The following is a 19,312-nucleotide window of genomic DNA, read 5'->3' on the forward strand; positions in this document are numbered from 1 at the left end:
TCCTCTCTTAGCTTCTCCAGAACAAGAGTCTACTTTCAACAGCCATCTTCAAACTGTCTTTCATCTGCAGCTACTCTCTCAGCTTCTGTGCATTCTTCAAAGTGTCCCTCTTGGCTGTAGCAAGCTCTCTCCTTTGTCTGAGCTTATATAATGCTCCAGTAAACTAATCAAGGCCCATGATGAATAGGCGGGGCCACACTTCCATGGAAATTATCCAGTGAAAGATCTCACCCACAGATGAGTGATCACATCTCCATGGAGACATCCAATCAAAAGTCTCCAACTCAATCAACACCAATACGTTTCCTACCCACACAAGACTGCATCAAAGATAATGGCATTTTGGGGGACATAAAACATCCAAACCAGCACAGATACCATAATAAAGGTAAATAGTGTAAGAACACAAGAAGGCAATTAGAAACACCAGAGAAAACAAAAAGTTGTAATAGTCTTAAATATCCCCACAGATTTCTAAGGTCTAGCTTTCACAACCCTCTACCCCAAACTTCATTCTGATAGCAGCTGCCTTATTTGAGGCTCTTTCTGTTTGCCTCTTTGCAAAACTGGGAAGATCACTGGGAATAATTATAACCCACCATTTATAAACATCTTTCATTGAGCACATTATGGTCTAGCTCTTTAGATACATCACCCACTATCACCTTTAACTGTCACAATCCTATAAAATATGTGTTCTCACAGAAAAGGAAGCTGAGGTGCAGAAAGGTTAGTGGCTTACTTATTGTGATGGTTTCGTTCATGTGTCAACTTGGCCAGATGATAGTACTCAGCTGTCTGGTCAAGCAAACACTGGCCTAACAATTGCTGCTAGGACGTTTGTGGCTGGTTAATAAACCAACAGGCTGGTTTATTAAATCATCAGTCATCTGACTGCAGCTGTGACTGATGACTCACCAAAGGGCATGTCTTCCACAATGAGAGAATGCAATTGGCTGCATTTAATCCAATTAATCAGTTGAAGATTTATAAGCAACACAGAGGACCTTCACTTCTTCTTCGGCTGCCCAGCAAAGCGTTTCCTGAGGAGTTCATCAGACATCTTCCTTGGAGTTGACAGTTTGCTGACTCCTCTACAGAATTTGGACTCATGTATACCCACAGTTGCGTGTCACTTTGATAAATTTTATGGTCATAGACACCTCTCATTGATTCTGTTAACCTAGAGAACCCTAACTAACACACTTATGGCCGTAAAGTAATATGTAGCAGAGATTTATCTTTGGAACTTTTATTTGGCTCCAAAGCCATTACACTGTGCTGGTGTCATATGATTAAGGCATGTAATTACTCTAGCTGTGCTTTGGGTGGGTTCAATTAGGCATAAGTATGTTTCTGCAGCACCTTTGTCTTCTCTTTTCACACTTCTTGGTAGTCAACCATCACCCAAACTGATGTTTCCCAAATCTGTAACTTTAGTCTACACATTTTTCTTTAACTCCAGGCTCATCCTTCCTACTGTCTACTGTGCACCTCACTTGGATGTCCTACAGGCATCTTAACTCAGTAAAAAGAGCCACAAGATGGAAATATTTGAGTTATCCTAGACTCCTTCCCCTGTCATCTCACTAAATTGGTTAAATTGGTCTCTAAACCAGGTGGTTTTTATCTTCTAATTGTTTCTCAAATATATCCTTCCGCTTCATTTTCACTGCAGCTGCTCTCATAATCTAGTTCCTAAATTACCAAAGTAGCTGCCTAAACTAGTCTCGCTGCCTTCCATCCTCCTCTCTACTATCTCAGGGGTTTTTCCAAAGACATTTGAATCACAAAAGTACCATTCCTCCACTGCCTAAAGGATAAAATCCCAAACTCCTCAACTATTCCTGATCTGACCTCTATCTTCCTCTCCAATTTCATCTCCCCAGCTAAATCCAAAAGCAAACCATTTCATTTGCCGCATGGCCTAGTATTTAGGAGTGACCACTGTAGTGTATTTGAATGCTGGCTTCACTTCCTAGAAGGTGTGTGACTTGGGGGAAATTACTCTATCCATGAAATAACAGAACCTAATTCATAGGGTTTTTGTAAGGATTAAGTAAGAATATATATATACACACACACACACACACCACACACACAGCATATAATTAATATAAAATCTTAATATACTAGCTATATTATACTTAGTGTAATAAATTAATAAAATATTTAAAAAGAGCTTATAAAGTGCCTGACACATAATGTGTTAAATAAATATTAGCTAAACCATATACTTGCACTTGCTGGTTGTCCCCTTGCCTCGGATACCCCAGTCATCTCTCACCATTTGGCTCAGCCCTGCTTCTCTTTCAAGATTCAGTTCTGGAGTCATGTTCAGCAAGTTTCCCTGCCCCACCCTCCCATTCCATTTGACTCCACCGTTTCCTATACAAACTATTATTTGTGTCTGTAACTAGACTATGAGCTTCCTGTCCTGCAGGAAGGCATGATGTCTTCATCTTTTTGTGCACAACTTAAAGACAGGTGCACTGTATTTGTGAATGACAGACTGCATGGAAAGCATCCTTACGAAAGGAGCTCCATTAATACAATATTCCTAAAACTGTTTCGTCTGATGTGTGGTGACCTGCCCCGAATAGGACTATCCACAAAGTACTTCCTAGGGGTGCTTAAGACCTTAGGCAGCATGTATGATTCCCGAAAAAAATAAAAAAATAAAAGCCTCGTCGGTAAAATCCTCGGTTCTGGGCAACCTGGAAAAACAAGAACTTTTGGTAGAGCAATCTGCGCCTGCGCTTCCGACCTGTACACATCTGCGCTTGCGTCGCAAAAGGTAGCGTAACAGTCTTCAGTCTAGAGTGGGACCACGGTTAGTGTTTTAGGATTCGGCAGTGGGGAGCCAAAACGGGCGGCGCGGAAATGACGCTAGGCTGCGCAAGCGCCGGCGCCGGCCGCGCGGTGGCTGCTGGGAGCTGCACGCCTTCCTTTCCCTCGCTTCTCCCCTCCCCGCTCCTTCCCCGCCCCTCGGCCGCTCCAGTACCTGGCGTGACTCGGCACTGAGAGCCCCGGGAGAAGACGTCGCGGTCGTCTCCTGTTCTGTCCAGGCCTCAGCCTTCCTGGATCTTCTTTAATTTCGAAGCCGGTGGTGTCGCGGCCCCTTGCCGGTTTCTCTCGGAGGATGGTGGGAGTGAAGCCAGTCGGGAGCGACCCGGATTTCCAGCCGGAGCTGAGCGGCGCGGGCTCTAGACTCGCCGTGGTCAAGTTCACCATGAGAGGGTGAGGCCGGGCCCGAGCCCTGCGGGTTTATCCGTCCGTGCTTTCCTTTCGCTTTTTCCGAGTCGCGGCTCCCCTCCCTTCTCCTGCTCCTGATTGTCCGGCGCTGGCCGCAGCCCAGGCTGCTGCCAGGGTTAGGCCTCACTGCTCGGTGTGAGCCCCCGTTTGTTCACCGGAGGGTTTCCAGACGGGCACGGGGCCTTGCTGGCCGCCTTCCCCAGCCCTGGAGACCACTGCCCGCCCTTTTTGAATCCGCAGAAGAGCTCTGCTCTTGGGGTTGGCTCGCCTCTGTTTCTTCAAGTGTGTGGGAGTCTCCTTTGTCGCCCCTGCTTGCTGCTGTCCCCTTCTTTCTGGGAAGCCAGCTGTCACTTGCATATTAGAAAGTTTAAAAGCTTAATTTACGGAGCACTTTGATTCTCTTCACCACCTGCATTTTTGTAAAGCCTTTGGAAGATTCAATGTGGCATCCCGCTAATCTGCGTAGCGGTTAGTCCTTAGGCTCAGTTAATGCATTTAAAATTAAGGTTATGTTGGATCAGGATCCCTTTAATTTTCTTAACGATTTTATTCTTCGTTTGGCTAGTAACTTTGTAGCTTAGGCTTCCTGTAGGTTACTGGTGTAGACAAGTGGCCAGATGTCTGGGTTTGATCAGGCTCCGTGTTTGACTTGATGTGAGAGAACAGAGATTTTGGAAAATGTTAACTGTCTTTGGTAATTCTCATAATAATTTACAGGCTTCAGAACTGGTGGACCTTCCATATTGTTTGTGTGATGTTCCTGTATGTGAGTGACATGTTGGAATTACATATTTAGAACGAAGATTTCAGCCAGTGTGTGTATTTAAAGATCTCTCTTTCTCTGTGTCAGAGTCTAGTTAGGAGAGTTAGCGATCTCCAGTTGATTCATCTTGATACCCTGGCGTTGTTTACACGTACTCTAACTTGGTGAAATCTATTTACAGGTATCACTATATATTGTAATACTTCCTTTTTAGCGCTGGTGAAGGTTCTTGGAAAATCTAGTCCCTTATCTTTTTACCCAGGCATATCGGTTGATTTGTTCATGAGCCAAGTTAATAATGGAAATTTAAACTTATTTTTGAAGGCTGATAATGTTAAGGAGTGCAAACATCTTATATTTAAAATAACTCATCACTTCATTTGGCTGAATGTAGTGTGAAAGTATGCTACTGTATATATTAGCTCTTCTGTGTTCTATGACTCATTTTGACTTTTGACTCAAGTTCCAACCTATGATGGCTATCTAAAATTAGAGGATGTAGGTAGGGTTAAATTTTGAAAGGAAACAGTTATTTGCAAGGTAACCATTATTTTGATACAGTTTGTTCAGCTACAAGGAAAGTTTCTTTAACACCATTTAGCTCATATTCATAGATCAGTGGAGAGATGGTGTCAGTATAATTTGGAAGTTGTATTGTTTAATTTGCTTTTTTTCATAAGTAGTGAAGAGCAAGAATAGAAATAAAACCCTCAGCAGGAAGTAGAAAAGCCTTCAGTCTCACAGGTGGAGACATTTTTAGATTTATTTTAAAGAAGTTAAAATTAATAAAATTTAACGTGGGCCCCTGCACCCAGCACTTGTTCACCAGAGTTTATTCTCAGTGTTGCTCTACCTTCTATCCCAATCTAATGTCAGCCCCAGTGGCTGACAGCTTCATATCCATCTGCATTGTTGCAGCACCGATAAGCTTACATTTCTTCTCTTTTGTTTTTGTTCATTTGAAGTATCCTCTGAGGCAGCCTCTTAGGCTGAGCCACCTGCCCAATTGTCCAGATTATTTCCTGAGTACTAATTGTTTTTCTTAGTGATCTGGACAAAGTTGCATAGGTTTCAAGTGGTTTACCTCAACCTTATTTTTCACGTAAGCCCTCTTATTTTGAGTCCATGCTTTTGAAGAAAGCGGCTTTCAGAAATGGGTATGTTGTGGTATAGTATAAATACCGGTGCTTCATTTGTGACACCTATGTAGGTGCAGTAAATATTAAATTCTCTACTTTCACCTTATTAGATATTTAAAAATAAAAATATCTGTTGATCAGCAAAAAAAAGATCATAAGTAATTTGCTTATTCGTGTCCTGCCTAAACTTTTAACATGCATTTACATGTATATAGTTTTTAGGTGTGAGCATATAGAACATTTTATTATGGTGAGTTTTTTTTTTTTTTTTTTTTAAACAATAATATATATCGTGGACATCTTTCTACCATTACATATAACCACATATTTTTAAACTATAATGGTTCCTTGGTGTAGATGTGTCATATTTTTAAACTATTTTTCAGTTGATTGCCATTCAGATTGTTTCTAATTTTTTGCTATTGCAAACATGTTTCAGTGAACTTCTTTATGCCTATTGCTGTGAAATTGAATGTTAAAATAGAGTAGACTTTTGGAAGTGACTTTGTTTCGTCTTATGTTATATACTAGCTAGAAGTATTTCTTTAAATTAAACCTATAGGTTTAGTTGATTGTAAATGCTTATGTCTTTTTAATTGTGTTTTTGAGCTTATTTGAAGAGTGTTACATCTGAAAATCTACTTTCAGAAGCAAGTTTAATATTTAAGAATGTAATAGTTATTTTTCTTAGCTTTTGGTGTGAGGCTTCAGGATGCTACCAGATGAGATGCTGATTAAAATGTGAAGGATAGAGAGACAATCACAACTTGTTTGAGATTAACACGTTCTCATTTTGTGCTTTAAGATTTGCTTCTCCTTGTCAGTTCTGGTCTGCTAAATCCAGGATTTTTCTCATTTTTGTGAAATTCTTTTGAGATAAACATACATGGTGTGCACTTATAGATGTACAGCTTAATGAATTTTCACAAACCAAACACACATGTGTAATCAGCTTCCAGATAAGAACCAGAACATTACTAGCAACCAGAAGTCTTTCTTATGCCCCCTCCTGTCACTCATTCTCACAAGGGAAACCATTATCTTGATTTATGGTATCACTGATTTCATTTTTCTTGTATTTGAATTTTATATAAATGGAATCCTGTAGTGTTCTGTTGTAGTTGACTTCTTTTCCTCAGTATTATTTGTGAGATTCATCCATATTTTTGCATGAGAATTTACATCAACCATTCTCATTGTTGTATACATTGTATGGATAACCACAATTCATTTACCCATTCAACTGTTGATAGGAATGTGGGTAGTTGTTTTTGGCTATTGGAAATATTGCTGCTATCAATATTTTTGCAAATGTCCTAAGACAAACATATGCATACATTTTTGTTATATATATATGTATGTATCTCAGGAATAGACTTGATAGATATAGTGTAGGCAGATGTTTAGCTTTAGATTTTGCCGGTTTGTCCCCCCGCAAAATTATGCCAGTTTGCTCCACATTCTTGCCAACACTTGTTATGTTCCTGTTTTAGCTATTTTAGTGGGGGTGGTTTTAATTGGCTTTCCCCTGATTTCCCTGATGGCTAATGAAGTAGAATTCCTCTTCATATGTATTGGCTGTCCAGATAATTTATTAAACAACTCTTTAAAAGTTTACCCATTTTCATTTTAGATGTCAGTCTTGTTCTTACTGATTTGTAGACTTTTTTTTTTTTTTTTTTTGTAACTTTTTATATTGACTTAATTCCAAACCTACAGGATGGATGCAAAAGTAATTAAAATCCCATGCAGGGAAGTTCAACATACCCCCTACCCAGATACCAAATCCACCAACTTTTAATATTTTACCATTTTTGTTGTATCATTCCTATGTATCCATCTATCTATATCTATCTATGTTTGTTTATCTATTTATTTATCTATATCTGTCTTCTAAACATTTGGGAGTAGGTTGCATGCCTCACGTTCCTTGTACATTTCCACATATTTCATGTAGATCTCCTAAGAACATGGAGCCACCTTAAGTACAGTTATTGTGTTCAAGAAATATAACATGGAATATAGATTGTAAGCTTTATTTAAAAATTTTTTCATATGTCTCAGCAATGTCCTTTTGGGCCTTTTTTCCTCCATTATTAGGTTCAGTGTAGGATCGTATTGCATTTAATTGCCATTGTCTATTTTTTCTTAAGATACCCAAACCTAGGCACGTTTCCTTGCTGAAAGTAAGAAAAGAAAAGGAGGGAGAGAGTGAGGGAGAAAAAGAGAGAAGAAGGAGGAAAGGGGAAGAGGGAGAAGGAGAGAGGAAGATAAAGAGGAAGAGAAGGGAGGAAAGAGAGAGGAGTGAGGGGGGTGACTGAGCGCAGAGTCCAGCTACAGGTGTAAGAATTGCTTCGCTTTGGTTAGGAGAGACATCTTTTTTTACTGAGACAGACAAGGAAGCGACGGAGATGCTATAGATACAATTAGATTTTTTTTCTTTAAAAAGGTTTTTTTAATTAGAGAAGTTGTAGATTAATAGAAAAATGTAAAAAAAAAATACAGTATTCCCCATATGCCAACCCCCCATTATTAAAACTTTGCATTAATGTCGTACCTTTGTTACAGTTGATGAAAGAATATTATAATTGTGCTATTAACTATAGTCTATTGTTAACATTAAGATGTATTTTTCCCCAAATAGCCACCCTATTATTAACACCTTGCATTACTTTGCTACATTTGTTATAATTCATGAATGAACATTTTTATAATTGTACTGTTAACTACAGTCCAACTTTACAATGGGGTCACTGTGTTGTACAGTCTTTATATTTATCTTTTATTTTTTTATTATAGTAACATATAATAAAATATAATAAAATTTCCCCTTTTAACCGTATTCACCTATATAATACATTGCTGTTAATTACACCTGCAGTGTTGTGCTTCCATCACCACTGTCCATTTCCAAAACTTTGCAGTCAATCTAAATAGAAATTCTGTACCAATTCTGTACCAATTAAGTATTAACTCATTCCCTACCCCCAACCCAGCCATGGTAGCCTATATTCTAGATTCTAATTCTATGAGTTTGCTTATTCTAATTATTTCATGTCAATAAGATCATACAATATTTGTCCTTTTGTGTTTGGCTAATTTCACTCAACATAACGTCTTCAAGGTTCATCTATGTCATATGAACCAGAACTTAATTCCTTTTTAATGCTGAATAATATTCCATTGTATGTATACACAGTATTTTGTTTATCCAGTCATTGGTCGATGGACAGTTGGGTCACTTCTATCTTTTGCAATTGTGAATAATGCCACTATGAACGTTGGTATGCAGTAGTCATTCTAATGGGTGTGAAATGGTATCTCCTTGTGGTTTTGATTTGCATTTCCCTAATAGCTAATGACATTGAGCATCTTTTCGTGTGCTGATTGGCCTTTTGTAGATCTTATTTGGAGAAAGGTCTGTTCAAGTCTTTTGCTCATTTTTTAATTAGGTTATTTGTCTTTTTACTGTTGAGTTGATGCCATTGTCTCTTTAGTCACAAAAATTGTGGAAACGTTTATATACACTATAAACTTTCCAATTTCAACAACTCTTAAGTGTACCATTAACTGGGATGAATCACATTCACAATGTTGTGCTACCCTCACTAACATCCTTTGCTAAAACTTTCCCATCACCCCAAACAGACACCCTACACTCCTGATGCATTAACTCCTCCAGTTCCTGCCCCCACCCTGATCCCTGGTAACCTGTACCCTACTTTGTTTCTTCATGAATTTGCATATTCTAGCTATTTCGTATAAGGGGAATCATACAATATTTGTCCCTTCGTGTCTGACTTATTTCACTCAACATGTTTTCAAGGATCATCCATGTTGTCGCATTTATCAGAGCTTCATTCCTTTTTACAGCTAATATCCCTTCTATGAGTAAACCACATTTTGTTTATCCATTCATCTGCTGATGGACATTTGGGTTGATTCCAGCTTTTGGCTTTTGTGGATAATGATGCTGTGAACACTGATATACAGATAGCTGTCCAAGTCCTTGCTTTCATTTGTTTTGGGTATATACTTGAAAGCGGGATTGCCAGGTCATATGGTTGTTATATGTTTAACTTTTTGAGTAACTGCCAAACTGTTTTCCATAGCAGCTGCACCATTTTACATTCCCATCAGTATTGTAATATGGTTCCCATTTCTTTGCATCCCCACCACTTACTTTCCTTTTTTTTTTTAAAGTAATGCCCATTCTAATGGCTGAGGTGGTATCTCATTGTGATTTTGATTTGCATTTCCCTAATGGCTAATGATATTGAGCATATTTTCATATGTATATGGGCTGTTTATCTTTTTTGGAGAAATTTCTATTCAAGTCCCTTACCCATTTTCATTGGATTGTTTGTCTTTTTGTTGTTGGGTTGTAGGAGTTCTTTATCTACTCTGGATATTAAACTCTCATTGGATATATGGTTTCCAAATATTTTTTCTCATTCTGTCGGTTTTCTTTTCACTTTCTTGATAATGTCTTTTGATGCTCAAAAGTTACTAGTTTTGATGAAGTCCAGTTTTTTTTCTTTTGTTGCTCATGTTTTTGGTGTATGTAGGCATTTCTTACATGTTAGAGCTATAGGTCCTTTTTTGGGTATGTTTTGAAAATATATTTTCCCATTCTTTGGGTAGCCTTTTAATGATACTCTGTTAATGTTCTCTTTTAATGTGTAAAAGGTCTTAATCTCTATATATTCCAGATTATCAAATATATTCCCATTTAACAGTTCTTTCTGTTTTGTTTTGTGCTTTTTGTGTTGTTTCAGAAATCTTTGCTTACTCCAGAGTTTTGAAAATATTCTCTATTTTTCACTAAAATCCTTAATGTTTTATCTTTCACATTTAGATTTGCAATCCATATGGAATTGTTTTTTTATGTATGGTGTGAGGTACAGGTCAAGGTTCTTTTTTTTCCTCTGTATAGATGTCCAGTTGATCCAGCTCTATTTACTGAAAAGACTGTCCTTTCCCCACTGTACTGTTATGTCACCTTTGTCATAAATCAGGTAACTAACGGGTCTAAAGCCAGGATTATCAGTGTTTATTTTGTCTTAATTGACCAGTGCTTTAGAATATAAATTAGTACAATTTTTTGTGTTACTTTAGCAAGCATCTCTTTTACCTTTCTCACAGGTGTGGACCATGTTTAAGGATTGCTCCAGCATTCAGTTCTATGAGTAATAAATATCCACAGGCAGTTTTCTTGGAGGTGGATGTACATCAGTGTCAGGTAGGTGAGGATTCCTTTTTTTTTTCTTTGAATTTATGAATCTGTTTGAAATTCATAATTAATATCCTTCATTATTTATCTGTGCATGTGGTACTTACTCCTTTGAAGATAAGAAAAATGTTATGTCAACATGATTATTACAAATGTCATTATTGCTACATTAGTAAACAATTTTTTTTGGAAGATTCCTTATAGCACTAAGAACAGAATCTTTAGTTCTGATTGAGGAACAGTTCTTTAGCTGTTTTTTTTTCTTTTTCTTTTTTCTTTTGGGGGATTGTGGAGGCAGTGAGTCTTTGTCTTATTTACATTTCTGAATATGGAAAAAAATTCAGAATGTTTTAGGGGTTAATAGTTAATAGTTTGGGGATTTGGAGTGGTTATTAAGCACTTAAAATGTGACAAGTCCAAATTGAAATGTAGTAAGTGTAAAATGCACATCAGATTTTGAAGATCTAGTATGAAAGGAAAAATGTAAAATTATATCATTAATTTTTACATTGATTGTGCATTGCTGTGATCATATTTTGGATATGGTGGGTTAACGAATACTATTAAAATTGATTTCACTTATTTATTTTTACTTTATTATGGTTACTAGAAAACTTGAAATTACATGCATGGCTTGCATTTGTATCTCACATTACTATTTTCTTTGGGCAGCACTGTAGTAAAAGGTCAATTGTGGGTTTGTTTGTTTTTTTCCATTTATGAGGTTTCTTAGAGAAGATGTCTCTTTATTGTACTTATGCTTTATCTTTAAATAATACATGTTATCTCTTCATAGTATTTGAATGTACAAGGTAACACATTTACTTTACTATTACTATTTGTGAATACTTCACTATTTCCTTTATAATGGTTATGAAAAGTTTAAACCACAATACTCAATGGTTATTAGCTATGTTCCATTCATTCCTTAGCCTTATAGAATTATGGTGCTAGGGCAAAATTTTAAGATAGCTGTTGTAATGTGTTTAATGGGAGACCAGAACTGGATGAAAGGCTGCAATACAGAGAAGGATGTTACCTGTTTCTCATGGACAGATTGGGTTCCATCCTTCAGAAATGTACTTTTTACTGGAAGGGGCAGTTTTGTTGATCTATCTATACCTTTCTTGGTTATTCCTTTTGAGAAATAGTATGTACTTATGAGAGAGCTGTCTGCTATTATAAACACAAGTTCTGTATGGGAAACCAATTTTCTATTGGATGAAGTATTTACCAGTAAAATTGATAAGAATGCAGAGTTTTTCTTCACTGTGGGTATGAGGGTAATATAGCTCTGCCCTATTGGGATCTCTTTTAGGAATGGGCTTGGTTCTTAAATATCAAGTAGGAGTAAGCTATGTTACATGTTTTTAATTCATTCTTACGACATTTAACTTCCAAAAAGATGTAGAACAAATATTGAAAGTGCTTTATGATTTATTTTAATTCTTTACACTATCTAACTTGCCAATTTCAGGGAACAGCTGCCACCAACAATATATCAGCAACACCTACATTTCTATTTTTTCGAAACAAAGTGAGAATTGATCAATATCAAGGAGCAGATGCTGTGGGATTAGAAGAAAAAATTAAACTGCACCTAGAAAATGACTCTGGAAGCAGTGAGGACACAGATATTCCAAAAGGCTATGTATGTAGATTTAAAAGTGAAATCATTATATAATATCTTGGAATTGTCAATATTTGGTTAAAATAAAATTGATTAAAATGTTCTTTAAAATACAAGACTATGTTCTCAGATTTTATATTTTATTAGTTTCAAATACTTTCAAATAAGAATTTTTAAAGTAAATTCCTTAGCTGACTATTGGGGTTTGTGCATGCATGTACATGGTACATGTGTGCATATGCTATAACTTTAAATCTCATCGTAAGCCATTTATCCTAAATTTCCCTGCTAGTTTTCTACACTTTTTTTTTTTCTTTTTAATCTGATTTTCTACATACTTAATTTCCATTTTAACACTTGTTTTACGCTTTTCCCCCCAAAAACAAAAGAAATGTGCCTTGGAAAAATTTTCTGCTTTTTGACAATTACATAAAATGGTGTGTAAATTTAATGTATGACCATTATACACTAGACTCTCTTCACTGTTACTTCCTGTGGTTTTCTCTGTCCTTTTAAATGTATCCCCCTTTTCTGGCACTCTATTTAAAAAAAAAAGAAGAAATCTAGTTAACTGATTTTGTTCTAAAACCAAATGTGACTTTATTATTGGATGTATGTTTACAAATTTTAAAAGTAAGTTATTATTCTGAGTACATTTAGATAATAGTTTATGAAAACTGCATAATGCAGTTAGCTTATAGTGCAGTATTTTTACATTTGAGAGCTATTCAAGAAGGAAATAAAATTCAGAAGTAGCATTTCAGGTTTATGCAAATAGGTACATCCTGCATACAAAAATATGTATTCTTAATTTTTCTTGTCATAAGATTGTTGTGTTAGCAGATCAAAGAAAGAAGGTTTTTAAAATAAGTGTTGCCTTGAACAATATGAGAGTTAAAAGTAATATTAAAGCACTTATATTAAATGTATTAGAGTAAGTTCATGTACTGGGGCAACGTGTCCTTTTCTTTAAGTTCTTTAAATTCATGCTAAATAAGGAGAAACTATAGTTAGACAAATATGAGCATCTTTTTGAGGGGGAGGGATCAGGAAGTGTCTTTAACAAGTTGTACTGTCATTATTTTATGTTAGGGAAGTACAGTTAGTATTATTTTCAATAGAACTGCAGTATAATATTCTGAAATTTTAATATCCAGTTAGAAAGTATGAACATGTTGTATAAGCCAGGGTTGTGATACCTTTTGGAAAATTTTGGAAATTATTGACTTGTAAACTGTTGTTTACATCTTTGTATTTTTTTTTTCCTTTATTACTAAGGGTGTTTGCATGAAAAGTCTTATGAGCACAACAGTCCTGCTGCTTAGCCACAGGGATACTTCCTTACACATCAGCTAAGTGAGATATCAGTGTTTGGGCCTCAGGTAGGAAATAAGCAGGAAAAAGATATAAAAATGTAGTTTTCATGCAAATGTTATGAATAAAATGTGAAAAGCTATTAAAACATTTTCATTTTTTTCCATCAGGTGTCAAATCAAGACATTAAACATTTTGAACTATTTGGGCCTTCAGGGTTATTAAATACTTAAAACTGGTAATATGTTCCCAAGAACATGATTGTTCATATAACACAAATAGAAACTTAATGAAAATAAGAATCACTGAAGGAAAACTTTCATCTTAAATAGATTTACATACAAGCATTGCAAACAGGTATTGACAATTTTGTATAAAATTTGGATTTCTTGGAACAAATAGTCTCAGTCGTGATTTTTTTTTTTTCCTAAGTTGTTGGTAAGCAGTTAGGGGACAAGTTATGTATCAATTTCAATCTCAAATTTACTGGTTTTTATTTTTATAGAGTACTATTCAAAATAATCTTTTTAAAGCAATTTTACCTCTATTTTCTCATTTTTTTCATGAAAATATCCAAGTAGGTAAGAGGTCAAGTTACTTCCATCTTATAGATCAAGGGGACACAAAGAGGTTAAATGACTGACTGAAAACATGTCTTGAGTTCCAGTTGTAATATTTTTCCATTAAACCATTCTGCCTATTTAACCAAATAACAGTATTCAAATTAACTAACAGTGCACAAAAGACGTAGGATGAATTAGAACAGTTAAGAAAAGTGTAACTACATTACACTTGGGGTTTATTTGTTTAAGGGGTTGTCATATGGAGACAGCCTATATATTAGGATTCCCTTGTATGAAAAGGATAAGGTCAAAAAGGGACATACCATCACGTACATAGTAGCAGAGGGTAGGATGAGAACATGACTGTGTGGGGACTTGACTCAATGCATAATAAGGACAGTGGCACTCTGAGTTCCCTCCGATGTAAGCAGCGTAGCTATTGTGGCCCTGTTTTCTATCTCAGTGGGACCTTAGGAGGCATGTCTCTCAGTTGTCCAAGCCCTGGGGGCTCTGAGACTCTCTACAGAGAGGTGTATGCCACGTGTTTGCTGGAGAATTCAAACAGACACAAAACTGAAGGAAATTTCAATGCAGAGCTCGCTTGGGATGAGTGAAGTGGGTAGGATTACAAGTTACTTATGTTTCCTTATTTATTTTGTAATATCTTAACTAACAAATGTAACATTGTATTGGAAACAAGGGACATATCAGAAATCACAAAATTATAAAAATCATGTATAAAGGAAAGCTGGGTTAAGGAAGCACTCTTTAAAAAGAGGCAGACATGGCTATTAAAAAGTTGGAGTATATCTGGTCTTTAAAATAAATGTTAGAGAGGCCAACATGACATTCCTTAATGATGAAATCTTAGAATAGATGACAGGTGTAAGCATCAATTCCATGTTTCTAAGATCTAGGCAAAAGATTTAAACATTTATCTAGTAATTTAGTGTACACCAATCTCCATTCTTTTTATGTTCCAAAAGCAGGATTCTTGACCATAATGAATGATTATACTCAGGAAACTGCACCTGACTTAAGAGTCTGCTTCAATTCGCTTTACTTGGGGTTGATTTTGCCTTAAAGAGAGCAACCATTAAAATTTCTCTTCTCCCTCCCAAGATCTTAAAAGTAATCAAGCATTATGTAGAAATACAGAAATTCCTATATTAAGTAATACATGAAAAATAGAAGTAAGAAATGATACATACACACTGACAGCAAGCACACTGGTAAACCCTGTAGCAAATGACACTGTAGAGTTTGCAAACTGTAAACTAGTGATGGAGCACAGTAGTTTCAAAGGAACATACTTAATCAGACCCTCAAAGTGACCTAGAAACCTGTATTTTAAACAAAAGACCCAGTGATTCTAGGTTTTGATTAAAAGTATGGTTTAGGAAAAGCAATTCTAACCTTATGTGTCAGATTAAATATACAATGAAATTAAATTATAAGTCATGTAACTGAACCAGAAAAAAAAACAAATTATCTACATGAAGTATTAACAGATACCTAAATACAATATGATTTTAGAAAATGAGTTAAATGAAATTGTGTATATGTAGTTGTATTCATAATGATAAATATGCTAATCAAAAGCTATACAACAATGTGAAATGTTGGTGGCAAATTCAACTACAAGCAAAGACTACTCTGAATTCATGTTTCATCGAGAGTCAGAAACCATTGATCTTTTAGTCCTTTTCTTGTATGTTATTTGATATACACATTCTCTGCATCTGATTGAATCCTTGGAACTTATTTCATTTTTTGTGTGACATTCTTCACAGATATAGATCATTGGCTGCTGCTTTGGGGGTTGCATGTCCTTCTGAGTGTCCACTGTTAGTCCATAGCAAGGAGAAACCCTCTCACGCAGGGATTGCAAACAGTACCCAGCTCGTGGCTCAGTCATGATGTTTTAACACTTAGAGGCTATATAGTCATTGTTTCTCCAGGTCCTATTGTTTTGAAACTCCTAATTTGACTGGAGTCAGAGTAAGGGAGTATAAAGGAATTTTTAAAAATTCTTAAGGCTGCATAATTTTAATTCACTTTAATGAAAAAGAAATGCATGTATCTCTTATAGGGGGTGGTTTGAGTATTAGAAAAGATGTAGGCATACTCAAAAGGTTGAGAATCATTATAAATTCTTATCCAGAAGAAAGTGTTTTTGTAATATGACTTTTAGCTTTTAAAAGTGTTTGTTAAAGTTTGGAAAAGATTTAAACATTGAGTCTTTGAGTTCCCATGTCCCCCTCATGCCCTGTAAATCAGGTCTTCCTCTAGAATTTTGAATGCTAGGCACTCTTGAATTGAATTTGGATTTGCATGTGTTCTGAATCTTAAGACTTGTTAGTGTGTTTTGGTATTCTGACTTCTGAACTACAAGTTCTCCTCTAGAAACATATCATCCTTTGTCAAAATAAAATTGAATTTTAGATGGCTCTAATTTATATAGGAAATGGGTAGACCTTTAACCAAAAACTTTAAGCATGAAAAGGTTTTTTTCTCTTTCCTGTGTCTAGTGTTGACTTTTTTCCCCTCTCCCTACAAAAAAAAAAAAAGGTGAAATATATTAAAAAGTTGACAGAGTAATAAAACAAACACCAGAATACTTTTTACCTATGTCTTCAGTTGGTAATATTTTGTTGTTTTTGCCCTATCCCATTGTCTATCTGTCTTCTTTTATCTTTTGCAAAATAATTTAAAAGGAAATTATAGGCATCATGATACTTTATCTCAAAGTATTTTAGCATATAGCACCTAAGAACTAGAATATTTTCCTATATAACTATGATACCATTATCACACCTAAGAAATTTAACATTGATACAATTTATGGAGTAAATTTAACACTGATACAATTATTACAGTATCTCGAATATATACCTTACATTCAGGTTTCCTAAATTTTTCCCAAAATGTTCTTGATAGTTGTTTCTCCCCCATCTAGGATCAAATGAAGAATCATGAAGTGCCTTTAAGTGGTCAGTTCTCTTTAGTCTTCTTTAATCTAGAAACTTTGTCCTGCCTTTTTTTTTTTTTTCATGACTGCCTTTTTTGAAAATCTAGACCAGACCATTTTAATAATATGGTAGTCACTAGGCATATTTGGCTACTGAGCATTCAAAATGTTGCTAGCGCAACTGAGGAACTGAATTTTTAGCTTTAATTTTAATTAACTTTGAATTGCCACATATGGCTAGTGGTGATCATATTGAACAATGCAGGTCTAGACCATCTGTCTTGTAGATTGTTCCACAAATTCTCTGATTTGCTTTCTTGTGATTGTTACCCCATTATGGCAAGTTAATTACTTAGGTAGTGATATTTATTTCCCATTGCATACCTTTAGAAGCATTTAATTTCAGTTTGTCCCAGACAATGTTTTGTTATAATGATTTAATACAACTGTTTAAATGTGGTATTTGTTTAGAGTGCTTCACAATAAGTGAATATAATAGATATTTTAAAATAACTCATCCATTTAGTGTATTTTCATTATTAAGATATTGGATCACAATGTTGTCTTCATGCCTCGAGTCTCAGTCCTAGAAATAGTGTTGAAGTTGGGTCTAGGCAGAAGAGAAGACATGAACATTCAAAATATTTTGTCAAAACTGCCCTTCTCAAAGGCAGGTGTTCCCTTGAAGTTCAGAAATAATACTATAGTAGAAATTTTCTCTATAGACCTCGTTTTTCCTCCCTGGGTAATACATTGGCTATCTGTGTTACCCTAGGTAACATTTATCATTTAATACATTTAACATTTAATACATTTATTATTTTGTCTTTAAAAGCATTTAGGACATTCCATGTATAGTTAGGAGTCTCTTAGGAATGAAAGGAAAAGATGTCTGAGATTTGCTTCAAACTATTTGGCAGAGATGCTAGGGAGTGGGGGATAAGGATAAATAAGAGTGGCCATGAGTTAATGATTACTGTAGCTGTGGGGTCAGTACGATATTAATCTATTTATGTATGTTTGGAATTTTCCATAGTGAAAACCTTTTAAGTTCCTATTTGTTACTCAATCTAAAATTTTCATGGAAATATGTTTAAAGAGTCCATAGCCAATGTAAGGGTGGGATAGGCTTTTTTGGAATCATATTGAATTTTTAATTTGCATGTTCTCTAATACAAAGCACTATTTTTAAAAAAGCACAAGTTGACATCTTACAATCTTAGTGTTAAAGGAGTGTTTTCTGATGTCCTTACCAAGTTTTGGCTTTAATAATTTGTGGTAGATCTCAGTCAGAAATTCCAATAAGAAGATTATTATAAAGGTTTTAGTAAGTATTTTAAAAGAGAGAAATTTACTTTAAAATTGCTTAGGGAGAATCATAGATTTTAATTTCTTACTAAGCTTTTTATACAAAATCAAAATTCTTTGCTTAAAGTTTTGATATAATTGTTTTCAGATGGATTTAATGCCTTTTATTAACAAAGCTGGATGTGAATGTCTTAATGAGAGTGATGAACATGGATTTGACAACTGTTTACGAAAAGACATGACCTTCTTGGAATCTGACTGTGATGAACAGGTATTTGAATGCTTAATTTAAGACTTGCAGGGATCATCAGTATTTAAGCCTGCTCTTGTTTCTTTATCTGTCATGTTCCCATCTCATGATTTTATGTTTCTCCTCCCTGGATGGCCACATCTTCCTTTCCTTTTTATAACCTTTAGTTTCTTTGTCCCCTTGTCCCCTGGCCATTCAGACCTACCTGCTTTCTCTGTTCTTCTATGTGAGTATGCACTAGGGAGAGGAAAATTGCAGAACCTTTTGGATTGGCCCCAGTGCTAAGCTGAGCCTTCAGCCACTTTTCAGTCCTTTTGCTCATACATATGGCCTGCCTTGCATATTTTCTACCCACCCAGATGAGTTTATTTCTGACAAAAAAAGAGAGACTTAATTAGATATGCAGTCCTTGTACATCTAACTTCTCACTCCCAACTGTAAACCTATATTATACTTCCCTGCATTGTCCTAGTCACAGAAAAAGTAGCAAATTACTGCCCTGATCAATTGTCTTTATTCTCATCTTGGTATTTATAGGTTTTAATTTATTTTCTATTCCACTGATTTGTCACCACTCCAATCCATCTCCTATACATGGTCACAGAAGCTATTTTTCTAAACTGTAAATGTGCTTATGTTTTGCTTTTTCTGGAAAGTGTTAAATAGTTTCTCACTGGCTTTAGGAAGACCTTGTCAGATTCTTGCTGACTTTGTCTTTTTCTACTTTTCCAATGTCATCTCCTACTCTTCACCTAGGTTTAGTTCCCTGAATTTGCCATGCATATTCTATGCTTCTGGTTCTTTCTGCCTGGAATATCTTTCCCAGTATTCACTTGACAGTCTCCTACTCTTTCTTGAGGAGTCAACTATTATCTTTATACTCTTT

At 35.6% G+C, this 19,312-nt stretch overlaps 2 protein-coding genes across 2 annotated transcripts in view; one reads left to right on the forward strand and one right to left on the reverse strand.

Annotated features, from left to right (window-relative positions):
* The first annotated feature begins 2,953 nt into the window (after positions 1–2,953).
* The window catches only part of TXNL1 (thioredoxin like 1), a 35,658-nt gene continuing 19,299 nt past the window's right edge, over positions 2,954–19,312 (forward strand). Inside the window, exons 1-4 of the mRNA XM_037806029.1 lie at positions 2,954–3,240; positions 10,303–10,399; positions 11,868–12,041; positions 18,325–18,447. Of these exons, the coding sequence (XP_037661957.1) occupies positions 3,143–3,240; positions 10,303–10,399; positions 11,868–12,041; positions 18,325–18,447 (492 nt within the window). The 5' untranslated portion in view covers positions 2,954–3,142. The remainder of the gene's footprint in view (positions 3,241–10,302; positions 10,400–11,867; positions 12,042–18,324; positions 18,448–19,312) is intronic.
* On the reverse strand, positions 15,567–15,815 carry LOC119511841 (DNA-directed RNA polymerases I, II, and III subunit RPABC4-like). The gene has a single exon (XM_037806358.1). It carries the CDS (start codon positions 15,813–15,815, stop codon positions 15,567–15,569), a length of 249 nt encoding a protein of 82 aa, XP_037662286.1.

Source organism: Choloepus didactylus, chromosome 16 (assembly GCF_015220235.1).
Source record: "Choloepus didactylus isolate mChoDid1 chromosome 16, mChoDid1.pri, whole genome shotgun sequence".
Classification (NCBI taxonomy): Eukaryota; Metazoa; Chordata; class Mammalia; order Pilosa; family Megalonychidae; genus Choloepus; species Choloepus didactylus.